The sequence below is a fragment of the Notothenia rossii genome (genome assembly GCF_949606895.1).
Source record: "Notothenia rossii genome assembly, chromosome: 7".
Classification (NCBI taxonomy): Eukaryota; Metazoa; Chordata; class Actinopteri; order Perciformes; family Nototheniidae; genus Notothenia; species Notothenia rossii.
The window spans coordinates 4,814,882-4,836,877 of NC_136905.1; the positions used below are offsets into that span (position 1 = coordinate 4,814,882).

The 21,996-nt window shown below is 40.8% G+C and overlaps 2 protein-coding genes across 2 annotated transcripts in view; one reads left to right on the forward strand and one right to left on the reverse strand.

The window, feature by feature from the left end:
• The window catches only part of bbs9 (Bardet-Biedl syndrome 9), a 193,393-nt gene extending 185,854 nt beyond the window's left edge, over positions 1-7,539 (reverse strand). The window contains exons 1-3 of the mRNA XM_079640904.1: positions 7,426-7,539; positions 4,258-4,376; positions 3,054-3,204 (exon numbers count right to left, since the gene is read on the reverse strand). Coding sequence (XP_079497030.1) covers positions 3,054-3,204; positions 4,258-4,369 — 263 coding nt within the window. The 5' untranslated portion in view covers positions 4,370-4,376; positions 7,426-7,539. The remainder of the gene's footprint in view (positions 1-3,053; positions 3,205-4,257; positions 4,377-7,425) is intronic.
• A 1,446-nt stretch (positions 7,540-8,985) lies between these two features.
• The window catches only part of LOC307012871 (NACHT, LRR and PYD domains-containing protein 12-like), a 29,105-nt gene continuing 16,094 nt past the window's right edge, over positions 8,986-21,996 (forward strand). The window contains exons 1-5 of the mRNA XM_079640071.1: positions 8,986-9,055; positions 12,162-12,314; positions 12,779-12,883; positions 13,345-13,449; positions 21,695-21,909. Of these exons, the coding sequence (XP_079496197.1) occupies positions 12,181-12,314; positions 12,779-12,883; positions 13,345-13,449; positions 21,695-21,909 (559 nt within the window). The 5' untranslated portion in view covers positions 8,986-9,055; positions 12,162-12,180. The remainder of the gene's footprint in view (positions 9,056-12,161; positions 12,315-12,778; positions 12,884-13,344; positions 13,450-21,694; positions 21,910-21,996) is intronic.

Consider the following 21,996-nt stretch of genomic DNA (forward strand, 5'->3'; position numbering starts at 1 on the left):
AGAAGGCAGGGCTCCCCCATCTGGGAGGGAAGCAATTATTTCCATTTTGCCTAAGGAAGGCAAAGACCACTGTAAAACTTAAAGGCCAATTTCTCTATTAAATGTGGACTACAAGCTGTTTACCTCAATCATCTGTTAGACTTTTATGTCAGATCTTATTCATGAAGATCAAACTGGATTCATTAGAGGGCGCCAAACACAAGACAATATCAGAAGGACTCTCCATAGTGTACACAATGCACATAAAAAGAGTATGGCTCTGGTTAGTCTGGACGCAGAAAAAGCGTTTGACAGTGTCAGCTGGTCTTTTTTATATGAACACTAAGGTGTATTAAGACTATTTATCATGAACCTACGGCTAGGATCAAAGTAAATGGGAGTCTGTCCAATAGGATTCAGCGGCTCTAGACAGGGTTGCTGTCTCTCTCCTACTCTATTTGCTTTATTTGTTGAACCAATAAGGCAGAGTGAAGATCTGCAGGGTGTAAATATAGGGGGGGGGGGGGGGGAGATCATATCATTGGGCTTTTTGCAGATGATGTTATAGTTTCCCTTGAGCAACCAGATGTATGTTTCCTAAACCTGATGAACCTACTCGACACATATGGTTACTATTCAGGGTATAAAGTGAACGTAACTCAAATTCTCTCATTTAATTATTCCCCATCCCAACAAATTAGACATGCATATAACCTAAAATGGAATTCCAAAACAATGACCTATCTTGGTGTAACTATAACCAAAACATTTTCCAACCTGTTTGAAGCCAATTATAACAAAATTGATGACAATATCGGAAAGGATGTAGAAAGGTGGTCCACCCTCCCTTTAGACGTCAGTGCCAGAAAACAAACGGTTAAAATGAATATCCTACCTAGGCTGCTGTATTTTTTTCAGTCTCTTACAATTGATGTTCCCCAAAACAAATGTCTAGATTTTTTTTGGAATAGTAAAAAACCAAGAATGGGATTTACGACACTTCAGTTGCCTAAAAGTAACGGGGGAATGGCTTTACCAAATCTTAGGGAATAGTTCAAGCAGCCCAACTCAGACCTTTGGCCTACTGGTGCAGACCTGATTATGAGTCTGGATGGAAAGCCATGGAAAGGGAGGTGCAGGGTCACCACATTCAGGCCTTGGTGGGAGATAGGTATTTGGTGAGGGCTCTGAGAGGTGAAATGGATCCGATAGTTGCGTTTACACTAGAGGTCTGGAATGTTGTAGTAACAAAATACAAATTAAAGAGAGGGATACGCACGCTGAAGTGGTTTGCATAGGATTCCAATTTTAAACCAGGGGTGTAAGATCCAGCATTCAAAGAATGGGTGCAAAAGGGCATAACAGCAATGTGTACGGTTTCAGAAAAGGGTGAATTGATGGGTTTTCAGGACTTACGGGCAAAGTACGGTTTTACAGACAGGGATTATTTTAGATACATGCAGTTAAGACACTACTTTGTAAAAGAGATAAGGCTGAATGCAGATGACTCCTTAGATACTGTAACTGGGGTGATTGTGGATGCGTATCAGCAGAAGGGGTCTCGGATCATCTCTGCTTTCTACCAGGCTTTGGGGGGAAACAGGGGGGAATCGACTATCTACATAAAAGCTAAATGGGAAGCGGAGTTAAACATTTAAATTTCAGAGGAAGAATGGTTTCAAATGTTCGAGATCCAATTTACATCCACAAACTCATTAGTATGGAGGGAATTCTGCTGGAACAACCTGACTCGCTTTTTCACAACACCCAAAATAAAGAGCAGGCAACTTGGTGTACAGCAACAGTGTTGGAGGTTGTGTGGGAACATGGAGGCTGACCACTCGCACATTTTCTGGAACTGTACAAAGATAAGGTCATATTGGGAGAAGGTTAATGCAGTTGTCAAAATTATTATGGGATATGGAATCCCAAATACCTGCCCGGTGATGTATCTTGGCAACATTAAGGATGTTGTGATGGGAGGTGATCTATATTTGACTAAGGTTTTACTTGCAGCGAGTAAGAAAGCTATAACTAGGAATTGGCTTAATGTGAACGCTCCGACTCAGGAGCAGTGGCTGGAAATTGTTCAAGATCCTTTTGTCATGGAAAGGTTGACATATGTTTTGAGAATCCAAGAGAATGCATTCAATAGGAAATGGGAAAAGTGGAAAATGTACATGGTCGACACCAATGAGTAAGTGAATGACTAATTCATTCCTGTACGGTATGTGTAAATATTGAAGGTCTTCAGACAACTAGTATTTATTGTGCTTTATTTTATAACTTATTTGTGGGTATTATTTGTTGTTGTTTAGCTTCACATGTTGTTCTGTTATTATAAAAACATAAATGTAAAAAAACTATGTAGGAGCCAATTAACATCTGTGGGTATAAAGGTAGGAACCTATGTTTGGTGGTGAGAGGTTCCGCCGGAAGGCTATACAGTTTTTGACCGCACACACACACGGAGAACACACACACACACACGGAGAACACACACACACGGAGCACACACGAAGCACACACACAAACACGGGATTACAAGCAAAGAAAATATATTGTGTAAACGCTAATATCGTGTGGTGAATATGGAAAGAAGCAAATCAAATGGAAACCAGTCAAATGGAAATGAATGGACTGTTTCAAACTGGAAACTTGGTTTCTGACCTTTATTCGGCAGCAATCTTGTGTGCGTCAATTACCCCCACAAAGCGGATCCTCAGAGGCTTAAAGCGTTGGCTTAGCCTCTACACATTACTACTTTCTACTTTCTATGTGATTGTCTGCTAATTTACTGGAATCCAAGAGAGCAATACAGGGATCCTCAAAATGATGCTTTAAAAAACCCTTTGATTTCTCTTACCAGATTGTCATGCATTTATTCATTACAACACACATGTATTAGTTTTATCCCCCCTCAGAATACAAGTAGGTACTTATAGTTTAAACTTGTGATTAATCATGATTAAATATAAAATCGATTGACACTACTAATATTAACGTATATTCCACCATAGGGCAATTTATTTTAACCCTTTGAGGGCCTTCTCCCAGAGTTTCAGTCTACTTACGAGACAAACTTGCCCACTTCCACCTGGATGATGGCGTTTTTAAGCTGGACCTCCAGCAGCAGGGCGTCAGCCGGACCTCCCTCGCTGGTCTTGTTGACGTTTGGGGAGAATATCCGCAGCATCCCCATGTAGCTGCCCACCACCACCTTGTCTATTAAGGTATAAACAAAAAGCATGACAGATAAGTCAGGATAATAATAATAATAATAATAATAATAACTTGGTTTTCTATAGCGCCTTTCATGATACCCAAGGTCGCTTAGGAAGTTGGAAGTTATTAGGCCTAACAGCAGGCAGCCTGTCATTGCTTTCCCTTTGTGTGGTGCTACCACTGTCACTGCTAAGGTGAAACAATATATTTCTTTAACAACACAAAGTTGGAGAAGTGAAATGCCGACTAATTAGTGTCATTTACTCAACCTAAAGTAAATTGTATAAAAGAAGGTTTGGTGGGAGGGAGTCAGCTCAGTGTCAAAGTCTTCAGGACATCATTTAGTTATCAACACTTTAAATACCATAGGTAAATGTTCTAATAGAATAGGAGGGATGAAACCCTCTTTAATGGTCACACATGCTGAGCACACAGCACACACTGAAATGTGTCCTCTGCTTTTAACCCATCCTTAGAAACCTTAACAAAATAAATCACAAAGATTGTACGGGCATCCTTTCCACATGAACATGGAAGAGAATGTCAGTGTCGCACTGCAAATGGCACATCAGTGAATAAAAGCATTCAGCACTATTGAAACTAATGAACTCATAGCAACACATTCAATCTTTATTCCCGATAAGAAATGACTTATATACATCAGAACGGAACATACTGTCACCTAGCTACTGTACCATGTTCTGGCTGTGGCTGGTTAGCTTGTTTTAACTCTAGAGGGAACTGGTTTTCTAATTAAAGTCTGGTGTCAAAGTGGTTTGATTTTGGGATGGAGAAATGTGGGGGAAATGTAACACAAAGCAGAGCGGCAAATGAAAGTTAGCACACAGTAGATCTTTTGGATCTTTAAGATATGTCTGTTATTTTCTTGCCAACATACATCATGATATACATTGTATATGTGCACAACCATATAAACTAGAATGAAAACATTTAGCTCTGTTTTGTATCCACATAAGTGTAGAGCCGTGTGATGAGACATCTCAGGAAAGGTCTCTGTGTTATTGGTTCATCTCTTCCTCTCCACACACTGACCGTGTCCGGTGCCACTGTTGTCCACGTCTCCGACACAGAGGCATCCCTGGTCGAACTCCTCCCCCTCGCCAAGCGCTGCCGACCACCAATCACGGGCCTTGAACAGAGACATGCTGCCTCTGATTGGACGGAGAGAGTAAGTGAAAAAGACAGGAGGGAAATGGTTAGACGTGACATGCAAACATCTGTCTGTTTCTCTTTGGTGTACATTTTCCAATAAAATCAAATATAGCACTACTGATTTAAAATGTGTAGCAAAATATTGAAATCAAGACAAGCTATTAGCTGATAGATTTTAAAAAGCAACAGAAAAACAGTTTTTATTGTCAATTAGGTGCCTCGTTCTAGAGGTATTAGACAGGCTTGGGCTTCAGATTAGTCTGACTAAGTGGAATGTTTCTCATGTGGTTTGTTTGATATTCACTCTGTGTTTTGGTGGACAACTATTCCACACACACACACACACACACACACACACACACACACACACACACACACACACACACACACACACACACACACACACACACACACACACACACACACACACACACACACACACACACACACACACACACACACACACACACACACACACACACACACACACACACACACACACACACACACACACACACACACACACACACACACACACACACACACACACACACACACACACACACTTATTTAGACGGGGGCAAGCATTACTTTCTCTCTTCTGCTCGCATATTGTTTCTAATCATTTTAAATGTATCATTTTTATTATGATAAAAATAAAACTATATTGTGATAATTGAATATTGTATATTAAAAAGAAGAAGGAGAAATATTCATACTAGTCCATGTAATGGCGCCATACCATTATACATAGCAACAACAATGTCTGAGTGAAACCGCCACCAGCTCCATGGTGGAAGATTTACTGCCAAAAGAAGATGTGTGACTTCAGTATTGTTGAACATTGGCTAGCCACTGAGACTTTTCGCACTTGCCGCTCAGAGTAATTTCTGTGAGTTGCTCTTGTGGTTGCAGCAATATTTTCCAGTATTTTGTTATATCATAATCACAAAAACAGAATGAACATGTTAATAGTATTTTAGGGCTATATTGTGTAAACATTTGGCAGGTTTAAATTACATTTCATTGAGCTGATGCTTTCATCCAAAGTGACTTAGAATAAGTATCAACCATGAAGACACAAACTCAGAACTGCAACAAATCTGCACGTAAAATAGCTTCAAACCATTGTAGGTACTGGTGCATTGGTTTTAAAGAGCAAAGCGTTTAGTTTGTGTGCGTGTGTTTCTTTAAGTGTGATGGTCAAGGTGCGGTGAAACTGATGGGTTTCAGTCTGCGACAGAAGATCTCATTTATTCTGCTTGAACAGAATCAAACCCTCTGTTCACTAAAAGAACACTGGATAATCAATCTGCAGCCAATAGCAGAGCAGAAGAGCAGATCACATGACCTGAGTATGAGAATAGAGAGGGAAATAAGAAGGGAGGTGGGGGCAAGCAGCTTTGCTACTTGCTAAGTGCTGAGCAGGTGGAGCGGGCAGCTAATCCACAGAGGCCCTCCTTCCTATCTACACTGCCACAAAGAAAAGAGTTCAAGGAATATTTCACCATCTTCTAAACAGATGAATGTCTAAAATGCTCTGAATCTGAATCAGGAACAGGTTTATTACCAGGTAGGTTTATACGTACGAGGAATTTGACTTGATGTCATGGTGCACACATAAAAAATAACATTAAAAAATATTATAAATAATTAAAAATATAGTAAAATATTGCAGTATTTACATAGAAATAGAATGGAATACAAAAGAAATAAAATATGGAATATATATTGAGAGGCATGTACAAAGATTCTCTATTAATGCTTTTATTATCAAACCAGGAAATGAAGACACTTAATAAAATATTGTCCCAAAAGCATAGAGTCGTTAGATTGTTTTCTAATGATGCAGAATCAAATGATAATTCTCTAACGAAAGCTGGGAGGGAAGCAGGAAGCTATCGGCACTCCTCGCTTATTATTATAGCAGTTTTATTTCTGACAGGCTGATGGATTTATCACTGTGTGGTTTAGCTTTGTGATTTGTTCACTTCCCTTGACACAACCTGTTGCACGTCCTGTCGCAGCAACTTGCCCTAAACAGTTATGAGTTATTTTAAATCAATGAGATGTAAAACATGCCTTTAATAATGCTTTCTATCTTTCTGTTTGCTTTCTGCAAGCATTAAACTGGTAGAAAAGGTCAATAAACTCCACGTTGTTTTTGTCAGGGAGGGCACCCTGTTCAGTCCTCTGTGATGGAAGGCATCCTGACGTCTCTGAAGGCTCAGGGAAAGTGACCAACACTGTTTACGGCTGTACAATTATATATCAATATAGCTATAAGACCTTCCTGTAATATTCCCAAATATAACACCAGACACATCTGAAAAAAAGAACATCTGAAGTCCAAATGGAAGTTGAAACTGTAAGAATCAGAATACTTTATTATCCCAAGGGAAAATGGGTTGCTGAATGTTAGAATAATATTAAATTTACAACACATTTTAATTAAATAATATATAAATATTCATGTAAAATTAGAAAGGTATAACTAAAATATAAAATATAATAATACTATACTATAATACTAAAAAAGTACAAGTATCTCAACATTGTACTTAAGTACAGTACTTGGGTAAATGTACACAACTGCGAGCAGAGCAACTGAATCACCAGAGGACAACTAACAGTCCCATCTTATAGAAGACAGAGAGCAGCCGACACATGCCAACAGCTACACTCTAGCTATTGTACATAAGACAATAAAGCCTCTGTATCTTTGAAGACCAAACACCTGTGGGTTCATTGTTCTATAACTAAGAACACTCTTGTTATTGCAAATGTGTCCAATATATCCGAGCATACAAACACTTAAAGTAATCACACATGCCTTCAGAAGCTGAACAGCAGAAAGGTTAAAAATCTTATCTCGCAGCTAACGTCAAGCCGGCAGAATTAACTATAGCTTAGCTAATTAGCTAGCTCTCCAAGTTACCTGGATACTGAGCAGATATAAGAACAGCCTTATATATATATATATATAAAATATAAATCTCCTCAGCTGGTGACTAAACACACTCAGGTTTGTTCCCGAGGTTCTCTTACCTTCACGTACACACGCCGGTCCGTACAAGCTGATGTGTTGTTCCTTCTCACACACAAATCACATTTCTCACCCTCTACCTTGGAGCCATCGTACTGTTGTCATGACACTGACGCTCAACGGGCAAGCAGGGCGTTTATGCGCAGGACCGGAAATGAGAACCGAAAGGAAAGCCGGGAAATTGAGTTTCTGGACTGAATCAGAATTCCTCTATTCGTCCCACAAAGGGGAACTTTACGTTGTTACGCACAAAGTATCAAAAGAGACGAAGACAATAAAACAATATTATTTAAAAAGGTATTCACATAGTATTTAACAATTTAAAAAAATACAATTGCATTGTGTGACACTGACGCGCAATGGAGGAGACGGGCGTTTGTGCGCAGGACCGGAAATGATAACCGAAAGGACAGCTGGGAAAATGAGTTTTATATTCAGGATTCAAGATTCAAGGCTTTATTGTCATGTGCACAGTAGCTACAGTGTAGATATGGCAATTAAAAACTTAAGTCCCCCAACGATGCAACATGAATATATATAGGACATAAAACAAATAAAACCAATACAAATAGTGAAAGAAATAACAGATTACAAGTAAAATAGTGCAAGAGAATGTTGCAATATGTGCAAGTAAATACAAAATTAATACAAATAAAAATAGTACAAGAAGAAGTCTTGTAAATACTTGTAAATAAAGTATGATATATACAATAGATAACTATTTAAATAACTAAATTGCAAGGGGCAAACAGATGAATGATTATTATATATTATACCCTCTCGTTTTTTTATTTGCCAAATTGTTACCATCTCAAAATAAAATCATATATCTTTTATATCCTCTGTTTTATACCAGGGAATAAACATGAATACAATACAACGATAACTAAAATTCAAATATTTAAAAACAAACTTTTACATCGAACTTTAAAGATTTGAGCCATACATACACTAAATGTTGCTTAATAAAAAAGGAGAATAACAAATCTCATCACCAAGGTGGTCCTCCAGCCTCTGGAAGTCTCCCATATAATATCTCAACATGTCTACCCACTTATCTTCCCTGTATTGAGGCTGTAATTTATGTGTTCTCTAATTTGTATTTGTGTATGTGTCCTCTGTTATAACTTTAAATGGCACACAATCTTTCTTCCCGACAAACATATGATGATCGAAAAGCATATGATGATTTGATGTAGATTAAAGTAGACAAAAGTAAATAAAGGAATTTAAAATAAAACATCTTGGCATCAAAATGCATCATACACATTATTACAGCAGAAATATTAATCCAAAAACAGATATATAAGTACAAGACTGCGGGACATTTTACTGCACTATTAACCATTTTAAATACCATTTTACTGATAATAACAATATTTGTACTTCAAATGCAGGATTTTTATTTGTATTGGGTTATTTTCAAACACTGTATTGTTTTTTGCTTTAGTTCAATAACTTGATTGTGCTTGTTTTTAGCGACATGTCTATTTCTATCTTCCTGTAATATGTTCTACTATGTAACTTCATCCAAGGGAGCTGCAAACAGGGCGGGACCTCGAAGGTGAAAGTCAGAAGTCAGACTGCCATACTCCATTTCACACGTCGACGGAGCAAGACAAAGAAAACAGGGTGAGTGTTAAAACCAGGATCTGCTGGGTTTTTATAAACCTAATTAATGTTTACTCTGTTTTACTTTATCTAAGAAGAATACAGTCTCGATTAAAAAGCAACTTCTTAGAGTCCGATGTGGCATATTGAAATGTTGCAGGCCTAAACTTCCCCTTTCACTTCCTTGTTTCTGCGCCATCATGGTTACATAACTATACAGACTTATTTGTTGTTGTTTACGCTTGTGGTGTTGATATAAAACAAAAAAGTAATCACGATCATATGGTTGATCTTCATGAATCAGAAGTTCAAAATATTAGTAGGCCTTTTAACTTGTATTTTGGAGAGATATAAAACAAATAAAACGTGTGATATAGTCTAATAAAGCTGTCCATGAAAAACTGCTGAGAGAAATAAGAGGGTTTTTTATTATTAGTAAAACATCTCAGCTAAGTTAGAATAGAATTGGGAGGGATGAACCCCTCTTTAATGGTCACACATGCAAAGCACACAGCACACACAGTGAAATGTTGCCTCTGCTTTTAACCCATCCTAGAACTAGGAGTCTAGTACTGGGAGCAGTGGGCAGCTATTGTACAGCGCCCGGGGAGCAATGGGAGCGGGGGGGGGGAAGGGGGGTGTCCGGTGCCTTGCCCAAGGGCACCACGGCAGGGCAGGAGGTGATCTTTCCAAGTGGCAGTCCACACTCCATATTTTAGGTCTGGTTGGGGACTTGAACCGGCGACCCTACAGCTCTCAGTCCAAGCCCCTACTGACTGAGCCACTGCCGGACGTTATGATGATTTCCGAATGATTGGCATGAAGTCAGAGCAAGTTATGCTCGTAAGGTAGTATAGCTACTTGCTGCCACTATTATATTGTGATCACCATCTGCTGGATGTAACGATACCAAAAACTCACGGTACGATAATATCGCGATAACAAGTCCACGGTAGCCTACGGTATTCATCGCCATATTTAATAATAAAGAAAAAAAATGTAAAAGACATTTGGGATTTTTAAAAAAAATTTAAAATGTTTTACTTGGAGAAATGTTCTTTGTTAAATAATAAATCTGATTTGTACAGCATTTTAGTAGGATAGCAGTATTTTAAAGTGTCAGAAACAAAGTGAACAAGAAAACCAGTAAAACTCACTAAGTCACTCACTCAACATCATCAGACAGGTTTTTAGGAATATGAGCATGTCCACATTTCCACGTAGAAGCTGGGATGTTTGGGCGTTTACAATACCCCCTGCTGTGGAAACAACTCTCTCGCTTGGTACTGATGTTGCTGGGACAGCAGTGGTCACGTTAACCGAATATTTTTTTTAACAATGACGGAAAGATCTGAAAGCAGTCTGTCAATTTGACAGATTAACAAACTCGGAACAGCGCCAAAGTTTCCCGGCAGCGAGGCTCTGGTGTTATGCCGTGTTATGCATGCCCTCCAAAAGGAAATGATATAGTTTCCAAACCGTACTTTGCCTTACAGATAATTGAAATGTCTGGGAGTTTTTGCTTTACGCTGTGCGCGCTCCCGCGAGGTGCATGCATATAGACCCCCCCCCCGTGTCAGCGCGATTAGTGGCGTGTTCAGATCCGACGATCCTGTCCGTCAAAATGAAAGAAAAAGTCTAACGCCACCTCAGTGGGACAGAGAGATATGCTTTGGCCATGGGTGACAGCAGTGGGTCAAACTGTGCATTGTCTCTCCACCATTTCAAAAACAATACCGTTTTTGACTAGAAGGTGAGGCTTCTTGACAGGGCGAGATATAAATATACTGTTGGTGTACATGTCAATGTCTCTAGGTATGTAAATGTGGCCCTGTAAATACGATGTCCTTTTGTGTTCTGTTGTTTTATGTTCATGCTCGAACCTACTTGCTGCCATGTTGGGCAGGTCTCTCTTGAAAAAGAGATTGATGATCTCAATGGGACCACCTCGTTAAATAAAAGGTTTAAAACAAAAAAAGTGTTTAAAACAAAAACTAAATCGCGGTAGATTTGGTCAGTCTCACGACGGTATTGGGACATTTATTTAACGCGATACATTCGGTATATCGTTACATCCCTACTATCTGCTCCTAAAGTAGTGACCTGTCCGTCTTGTGGATTCAGCACAATGCCACCCCTCTGTTTTCACCAGGCCTAAAGAACGAGTGCACAACATTTGTCATGTATTAAATGTGCTTTTACACCAAGGTAGTTATAGCTCTTACTGATGTCTGGAGATGGAAGAAGTACTCAGATCTTCTACTTGAGTGAAAGTAGAAGTACTCAGATCTTGTATTTGAGTAAGAGTAGAAATACTCAGGTCTTGTACTTGAGTAAAAGTAGAAGTACTCAGATCTTGTACTGGAGTAAAAGTAGAAGTACCAGAGTGTAGGAATACTCTGTTTCAGTAAAAGTCCTGCATTCAAAATGTTCCTCAAGTAAAAGTAGAAAAGTATTCTCATCAAAATCTAGTGAAAGTAGAGACAGTAAAAGTAGTCATTGTGCAGATTGGTCCATTTCAGAATAATATATATGATATGTTTTATAATGATTGATCATGAAAGTGTTCTCAAAGCTGGTAAAGGTGCAGCTAGTTTGAATGACTTTGTATACTGCAGGGTAGCTGGTGGATTTACTCCAGGTGGAACTAAAGTCTGATTTAACACTTGATTATATTTTACATCATTCATCCACATCTGTAAAGTAACTAAAGTTATTAAATACATGTAGTGGAGGAGAAGTACATAATTTTACTCTGAACTTTAATGGAGTAGAAGTAAAAAGTAGTGAAACATTAAAATACAGCACAGGTCCCTCAAAATTGCTTTTAATTAAAAGTGCAGTACTTGAGTAAATGTATTTAGTTACTTGATTGATTAATGTATTTAGTCACTGCTGATTTCCAGTGGTCTCCAGTCAGTGCAATACATGTAGCTTGTGCTGTTGTGTGTTTTGGTCAAACTTGGTGATATGATTCATTTGCATTGACACATTTAAGGTTTTCAGAGTAATTGCAAGTGTTAAAAACTTTTGTTGACAGCCCAAATTTAAACCGAAAAGTATCATTATGAAGGTTTTGATTAAAATGTTTGCATTATAAATTGTAAGTTTATGTATTTGTCTCCAGAGTAAGTTCAACTCTCAGAATGGAGAACATGAGAGATTTGAATGATGAGGAAGAGGACAAATCTTCAGTCTCCAGCTGTCTGTCTCTGAAGAGTGACCGGTCCAAAGGGAACGTACCGGACTTCAGTAATGATCCTGGACCCTCAGACACAAAGTAAGAGTCTGATTCTACTGTAATCTGACCTGAAGAGGAGTCTGATTTGATCTGAGTAGCAGATCACAGTATATATACTTCAGTAAAGGATCAATATGGAGTACAGTATTGAAACAAAGTAAATTAGAGTAAAGAAACCCAGAAGAGGAAAATAGAAAAGGTGTAACTGAGCTCTGGCTGTGCTCCTTGGCATCAACAGCCACAGTAAATAATCTACTATTGTGAAATAATTCGCACATTCGAGATGAGGGACTTTGTGTTAGGTTTAAGTAAATCAATTTCTAACATGTAAAACTTTTCCCTCTCCCAAATGAATTCTAACAACCGAAACCCTCAAACACGAGTTAAAAACTGAAAGTTCAGAGCAAATCGAAAAAATCTTTAATAAGGTAAACGGGCTGAAATCAAAAGCTGCCCTCTACAAAAACTAATGATGTGTGTAAAACAATTTGTTGCCTCCTCAGACAGAGAGCAGAGTCTCCATTCTCCAGCTGTGTGTCTCTGAAGAGTGACCGGTCTAATCATGAACCTCCGGAATTCAGTAATGAACCTGGACCCTCAGACACAAAGTAAGATTCTGTTTCTACTGTAATCTGACTTGAAGAGGATTCATTTTGTATGCCAGGGGATCATCTGCACTGTTCGTTAATATTTACATGAGCGCAGTAGATAACAGTACAGAAACACAGTAAAATACTGTAATGAAATCCATTAAAGTACATCAAAAACATGTAATTGAACGCTGTGCTCCTTTACATCAACAGAAGCAATAAATAAACTAATATTATGAAATCCTTCTCTCACACGATACGTAAGACTTTGTGTTTTGTACATTAACTTCATGCATGTAAAACTTTTCAATCTCACAAATAAATTGAAACACCAGGAACCCACAAACACAATTTTAAAACTGAAAAAATTCAGAGTTAGACCAAAAATCTTTAATCGTGTAACAAAATGAAAACTGAAATCAAAATCTGCTTTTTAAAATAAATAATGATGTGTGTTAAACAATTTGTTGTTTCCACAGACAGAGAGCAGAGTCTCCAGTCTTCAGCTGTCTGTCTCTGAAGAGTGACCGGTCTAAAGAGCAATCTATATACTTCAGTAATGCACCTGGACCCTCAGACACAAAGTAAGAGTCTGTTTCTACTGTAAACTGACGAACATATAATAGACACTCCAGAAAAACGCGGGCAAAAATCCTTGATTATGCGATTAAACATGCAGGGTTTTTATGTGATTTTATGGGGTGAAATTGCGGGAAGTTGCGAAAAAGAATTAAAAAAAATTAATATTGGGCTGTCTTATTTATTCTCTCTCACACACAACCTGCCACTAACGTTAAATCCCTTTCCTTTTCAATTAAACACATTCAATGTTTATTTATTGTAAAAGCAATTGGGCTATTTTAATCACACTCTCTCACTCTCACACTCTCTCTCTCACACACACAAACACACACACACACACACACACACACACACACACACACACACACACACACACACACACACACACACACACACACACACACACACACACACACACACACACACACACACACACACACACACACACACACACACACACACACACACACACACACACACACACACACACACACACACACACACACACACACACACACACACACACACACACACACACACACACACACACTTCTCCGCCTCATTCTGTTTTCATTTACTCGTTCGTTATCAGACCAGCTTCAATCTTAGGCTACTCACTTCGTTTCTAGTAGCCCTCGAAAGGGTTTTGGAGTTGTTTGGCTTTCTTGTCCGCAGCAGCAGAAAGCATTCGAATGTTTGAATGAATCAAAGTGGGTCGTCACCGTCAATTTTCTCTAAGACTTATCCTCCAACACACAGTTGCACGGGGTGCAGAATAGTTTCCCCTCACTTTCGTGAAAGACATCGGGGTACTGCTTTGTCCGGTCTTTAGCAGAAATGTTCGTCGGTAAATTCGATGGATCAGATTTTTTCATCTTGGTGTTTTTTCTCTCGTGTGAGCTCCACACGTTCACTCTACGGTGTTGTTTACCTTCTGTGATGCGCGAGTTGATGACGTTGCGTCATCATCATCACTACTTCACGTCAAGATAAGTTAATCGCGGGAAAAATGCGTGGATTATGCGGTCTTTTGATAAATATGCGGCCTTTTAAAAATCTGTAAATTCTACGATCGCAGAATCGCGTTTTTCTGGAGGGTCTAGATAGAAATATATATTAATGCTGTCAAAATTATCGCGTTAATGGCGGTAATTAATTTTTAGAATTAATTGCGTTAAAATATTTAACACATTTAACGCATGTGCAGAATGGCCCGCCCCATACATCCCACCAGTGGCAGCGCCAGGGTATGGCTGGGGTAGGCTACACCCATACCAAGAAATGGCTTAGCCCCACCATGAAAAATTATGTTAAAGTAAGCAAAATAAAGTCCGCCAACTCGCGCCGAGAATTGCACAGACAGCAGTTAGTAAGATTGATTTCAGTAGCCACTTGTCTGGAAATACCGAAGACCAGAAACGGTTTTGAAAACTTTTGTCCATCGTCTTCTCAATAGAACATCTTTGATAATGTCTTCTGGACAATCAGAATCACGATAACGGCATGGTGTTATTGCAGGAAGTCCTGACGGAGAATACTTTTGCTGTAGTACCATTCTTATTATACATCCATGTGTAGTACAGGGGTGCACATAACTGGTACGCAGGTACACATGCGTACCGTCACTTGTGTCACAAAGCACCCCCCCCCCCCCGTGTTGATAGAAATCAACACGTAGTGAAATAAGACCCCACGGTTTGATGATTGATAGGTGTGTGGGCTGTCTTTCATTTTGACACACAGAACAATGTTATAATAGGCTACATACGTAGCCTATGTTAAATGGATATATCCGCCTTCTTTCATTTATCTTTCCATTCCCACAACAATATACATGAAGAAATGGCATATTTTGGACATAGTTCGAATGGTGATTAATCTGATTAATTAACTTTTAAGCTGTGATTAATCTGATTAAAAATATTAATCGTTTGACAGCCCTAATATATATATATACATCATATATATGCCATCTGATAACTTTAAACTCTTCTTTAATAATTACATTAGTGCAGTCCCAAAGTAGATAAAATCAGTAGAAATGCGGACGTACTTGAATCAGATGAGAAAGATATCGCCAACTAGAGTCCTACATCGTCATACACCGTCTTCCATCTCAGTCATCAGACATCTTAGACTCCTTCGTCGACCCCGCTACATTCACCGAAGCACCCGCCGCAGTTTTGTTTACTTTCAGCACGGACAATCCATAGCATCCATCTGCTCTACCCAATGCACTGTCGCACACCTGACGCGCCATCAGAACGCAACTCCTACTGCTCCTCTCTCCCCCGCTCACCTACACTCCCAGCTGCATGAAATAGCTAGAGCGGATCCCACTCCCCTCCGCCTCCCAACACATATAACAAGCCATTTCTCCCCACCATCAAGCCGCCCTCCTCTGCTCCACTGCCCCCCCCTCTCGTGCCCACCCCCGCGCTGCTAACCTGGCCAACCTGGCCAACCTGGCCAACCTCATACCTCTCCAGCCTGCCACCACCCCTCCAACCCCCAACTTGACCAAATGTTGCCCTCCTCAATATCCGGTCACTTAACAATAAAGCCCACATCCTCCACGAAATAATTCTGGACAAATCCATCGACTTCCTTCTGCTCACTGAAACCTGGCAACAACCCAATGACTTCTTCTCCCTCAATCAAACATCCCCCCTGGTTTTAATTACATCACTAAACCCCGCCCCTCACGCCGTGGTGGTGGGCTGGCTGTCCTCTACAACCAGAACATCTACAGAACTCACCCTCCCCTCAGTACCATCCTTCGAATTCCTCGCCTTCTTTTGAATAAGAAAAAAGCTTTGGGGGTATCCATATTAAGCCTGACAAAGTACTAATATATTGCTTTCCTGCAATGTTAACTCCAACCTCTCAGGTATTGAACAATCAATAAATAAAGAACACATAATTATTCAATATAAAACACAGAATTTGTGTGATTATACTAAATGATTTACAAATAAACACCACTGCATATTTAAAACTGTTACACATGCTGATGTAACGCAAATGTCTCCAACTTGGGATCAATAAAGTATATCTTATCTCTTTAGACTCCACTTCGAGCGATATAATTACGAACAAAGCAATTATATACTAATAAAGGACTGGCTTATCTAAAGCCAGTTGAGTAGCACTTGAAATGTTTTAGCTCTATGAAACCTGATGTACTTATATGATTCTGTTTTCTTCAAGGTTGTATCTTGTTGGTCGAACGCACTTATTGTAAGTCGCTTTGGATAAAAGCGTCAGCTAAATTGCAATGTAATGTAAGATGGTCGATGGCTACTGCCATATTTGCCTCTGAACCGTGACAAGTGCATGTTTCAGGCTTATCAATTAACAACAGGAGGGGTCACAGACATAAGACCAGCTGTTAAATAAAGCTCTTCTGACCTTAGCTGGCATGTGGGTATATATTAATGCTGCCCATTATGGGCACAAGCAATTCTCACCCATTTATTAATTATATGTTTATACATTTGAGTGTCTCCTATCCCCTAAACCTCCAGGGATGTACACAGTTTAATACTGTCAACTTCTTATTATGGGAAATAGGAAAACTTATTTTAAAACTACAACTCCCAGTAGAGACATGCCATAGATAGAGAGCATGTTGCAAAACACACAATAGCCAGCATGTGTAGTTCTGGGAACGGGGTGGGGGAGGGGGGGACGGGGTGGACCCGTTCAAATCCAGTTTTGGACAGTCTGCCGTGGTTCCATCCCATTTCAAAGTGTTGTTCGACGCTCGGCGTAACCCTCGGCGCGCACTCAAACATCCAATCACAGAGCTTGAGGACTATCACGGGGTTTGCCAAGCGAAGCGGAGAGAATACTTAATTCCGGGTGTAAAATTCTCTAAAGCAATGAGCTGCTCCGACCCTCGGTCCTGACGGACTCCAACTTGTGCTTATTAATCAAACAAATAAATAAACACAAGGATAATTATGTGTTGTGTTGTGGTTTAGAAAATAATACAAAATTAGAAGGAAAAAACGATGAAACAATACAGATTTCAGTATTCTGAGCCCCTACTCTTCCCATAACTGACGGCACCAAAAGTCAGACATTATTCAATTAAAATAAAGAAGTAAAAAAAATAAGTGTGGCTTGATATTAAGTAAGAAAAAGGTTGATAAACGCTGTGAGAATGGATCTGCGGAGAGCATTTCGCCGCGATCCCAACTCCTCTATTACCAACGTTCAGGGAGCTCTATGCAAGTCAATTGGACGCCCTGCCCGTTGAAAACTGACTTCCAAGGGGTACCCTGTCCGTAATAGAGTGACGGGGAGGAGCCCTGACCGTCCGTCAATATGTGACGGGTTGGGAGTGAGAACGTGTTGAGTAACCACACTAAGTATACCCTTATATGTTAGTTAGTATACAGAACATGACAAAAAATGATGTACGTTAAGATGTAACGTTAACCCTTCATACCTCAGTCTACCTTTAAGACACTCAAATAACGTATTCCAATTTTTATATTGTTTTTTGCGCGTGGAATTATACCGGCTCTCGTTTCAGTACACTTAACAACGGAACCATAGCAACGGAACCATAGCAACGGAACTGACAGGCAACGGAACTGACAGGCAACCCTCTGAATCAGACTCCGATTGGCTGTGACTGCATCCACTCAGAGTGTCCGATTCAGAAACGTGACTCTTACACTCTTTACGTCACAAACAAAGATGGAGGGTGAGAATAGATCTATAAAACGATAAGCAATGCGCCAGAATCAAGGTGAGACTATCCGCATCCTTTAAAACTCTACGCACATTCGTTTCACCAAAATAAGTAAACGAATGTGTTTGAGTGAGTTAAGGCATTAGTTTGCTTCATTAAAGGGTGTTAATTAATAAGTGTTCTCCAGTGCCTTTTGTCCGCTTTAAGGTATTATTAAGGTCGGGTTAATGTAGCTCTCAAAGTGCACCAGATTGATGCTTTTAACTTCAATATTTAAAACAAAATCTTCCCGGGGGAGCACCCTGGATCTCCCTATCCACTGCATCTGACACACATACATCTCCCCCAACATCCACCGCCACAATTTCTCCCCCCATCTCCCTGGAACTCCCGAGCCCTCCTCCCCACGGCTGCCTCTCCCAGTTCACTCTCGTTACCCCCACTGAAATACTCAAACTGATCAGCTCCTCCAAACCCACAACCTACTCGCTTGACCCTCTACCCACCCCTCTACTGAAGTCCTGCCTCCCCGTCCTCTGCCCCTACCTTGTCAACCTTTTCAACTCCTCCCTGTCCCAAGGAAACGTTCCCTCTGCCTTAAAAACTGCTGCTGTCACTCCCATCCTCAAGAAACCCGGTCTGGATCCCTCCTCCCTCAGTAATTACCGCCCCATCTTCAACCTCCCCTTTCTCTCAAAAACAATATAACTAGGGCTATCAGTAGATTAAAATATTTAATCGCGATTAATCGCAAATTAATCGCACATTTTTAATCTGTTTTAAATGTACCTTAGAGGAATATTTTTTCAAGTTTTTAATACTCTTATCAACATATGAGTGGACAAATATGCTTTATGCTAATGTGTATTATCTTTTGAACAATGACAAATATTCTCATGAATATTAAACACAACAACCTGAACATTACAAATATTCGCCTCAATTAAATCTGGAACCTCTCTCATACAATAATACAATACAAAGTGTGTGTGTGTGTGTGTGTGTGTGTGTGTGTGTGTGTGTGTGTGTGTGTGTGTGTGTGTGTGTGTGTGTGTGTGTGTGTGTGTGTGTGTGTGTGTGTGTGTGTGTGTGTGTGTGTGTGTGTGTGTGTGTGTGTGTTGGATCGTTGGAGCTATGTGCAACTCAAGGCATATGCTCGAAAGGGAGCTGCCTGGACGCTGCAATCATGTTGCGCGCACTATCCGTGCTGAGTGTGCTGACTTTTCGTACAATGTCCCACTGTCTGGCTACCTGCATAAAGTCAAGTGCTCGGCGCAGTTGTTGCGAAATGTCGCTCCTCTGTTTTCATTGAAACAGCTCCTTATATCCGTTAGCGCAGCTAGCTAGCACCAGATGCTAACAACAACAACAATACACGTAAGGTCTCTCTCTCGCTTCACACATACACACACCCTCCCGGTCCTCCCAATAGCCAGTCGGTGCCTGCCGGTGAGCGTGGAAGTGTGGTCTGCCAAAAGCGGGCGGCAGGAGCGGGGCTGTCAGCATAAGCTTGTAGATGGTATTTTAAACTCGATGCGCTCTGAAACTACGGGGCGGCCGAGGACAAAAAAATACACAGGCGTTAATCGCGCTAAAATAATTAGTGGCGTTAATTTTTTTTTGCGTTAACGCGTTATTAACTTGACAGCCCTAAATATAACGCATCATCTCCAAACAACTCCACCGCCATCTCCAAACCAACCAGCTTTTTGAACCCCTTCAGTCTGGTTTTCGTCCCCAACAAAGCACATAAATGGCACTCATCAAATTCCTCAATGACCTCCTCACCTCTGCTTACACCGGTTCCCTCAACATCCACATCCTCCTCGACCTGAGTGCAGCCTTCGATACCGTGAGCCACACCATCCTGCTTACCCGACTCCAAGACATTGGTATCGAAGGTACTGCACTCAGGTGGCTCCAGTCCTACCTCTCCGACAGATCTTAATCTCCCTCAACAACCACTCCTCTGCCACAGCTTCAGTCACCCAAGGTGTTCCCCAAGGTTCAGTACATCCTCCCCCTTGGTCAGATTCTCCGCCAATACAACCTGGACTTTCACTGTTACGCTGACGACACACAGATTTACCTCAGCACCAAATCCCCCCACAACCCCCCCCCCCCCCCACCCACATCGAACCCTGTCTGACTGCAATAAAATCCTGGATGCGACACAACTTCCTCAAACTCAACAGCAATAAAACTGAACTCCTCCTCATCGGCTCCAAATCCACCCTCAGCAAAACCCCCAACCTGACACTCACCATCGATGGCACCCCTGTATCCCCCTCCACCCAGGCACGCAACCTTGGCGTTATATTTGACCCCACCCTCTCCCTCGACCCCCACATCCGCCAAGTTGTAAAAACCTCATTTTTCCACCTCCGCAATATCGCCAAACTCCGTCCCTCTCTCAGCCGCCCCGCAGTTGAGTGACTCATTCACGCCTTCATCTCCTCCCGCCTTGACTATTGCAACTCACTCCTCTTCGGCATCAGCACAACATCCCTCAACAGACTCCAGCGTGTCCAGAACGCAGCCGCCAGACTCCTCACCCACACCAAATCATGGCATCACATCACCCCGGTCCTCAAAGAACTCCACTGGCTCCCCGTTTCACACTGCATCCATTACAAACTCCTGGTCCTCACTTTCAATGCCCTCCACCATCTGGCCCCCCCCTACCTCACTGACCTCCTCATCCTCTACCCCTCAGATCCACCTCATCCGGTTTGCTTACCATCCCCAAGGTCAAACTCCGAAGCTTCGGGGATAGAGCCTTCTCGGTGGCAGCCCCGAAGCTCTGGAACTCCCTCCCCCAAGACCTCCATGAGTCTGGGTCCCTCACCCTGTTCCAGTCGCGCCTCAAAACCCACCTCTTCAACTCTGTATCCATAAGCCCCCCCCCCCTCTCAACCAACTTCCTCCTGACTGCTTTTCTGTTTTGTTTTGTTTCTTTGTTTCTTTTTTGTTTTGTTTTTGTTTTGTTTGTCTACCCTCCATCCCACATGTAAAGCGTCTTTGGGTTCAAGAAAAGCGCTATAGAAATCAAATGTATTATTACATCGTATTTAATTAAAGTTATAAATGTATGTGTATCAACCATTGATTGTTAGTTTGACTGTCATTGGAGCAGCCACAATGTTAGCTAAGTCTAATCTCCATTAATTAACTAGCATTTTTAAAGTTATTTCCTTTCCATGTTGTGGACAGACCTGACGAAGTATTAACTGCTTTTACAAATTGGAATCAGTATGTAGTTATTATATAAACCACATTGATTTAGCCGAGTTAAAACTTGTGAGGTACAGTGAACATGCTGTAGGCGATGATGTTACAGACAGAAGGGCGTTTTGTTTCATAATCATACGAATAACTAAATATCTACCACTTGGGAACAGCTATCAGGATGAAATATCATCTACAGATAAAGAACTGTACAAAAAAATCAAACAAGAATTTGCCAGCCTTGGGTTGTACCATTGGTGAACATGATCCACCGGTATTGCAGTGTGCTATAAAGGATGTGTTCATCTCCACAGAGGGAAGAGGAAAGGTCCTGTTCCTGTGGAGGAGCAGCTGTCCAGCTGTGCTCTGTGTCAGGACGTCCTGAAGGATCCAGTCTCTACCAGCTGTGGACACTGGTTCTGTAGACAGTGCATCACCTCATACTGGGAGCATCGACCTCCATCAGGAGACTCCTCCTGTCCCCAGTGTGGAAAAAGATCCAGAAAGAGAGCTGGACTGCAGACAGCCCGTCAGACCAGAACTGTACTGAGTAAGTCTGATCATCTGCTGGTGTCTTCATGTCTGAAAAAAAGGATTCTTCCCGTTGTGTTTTACA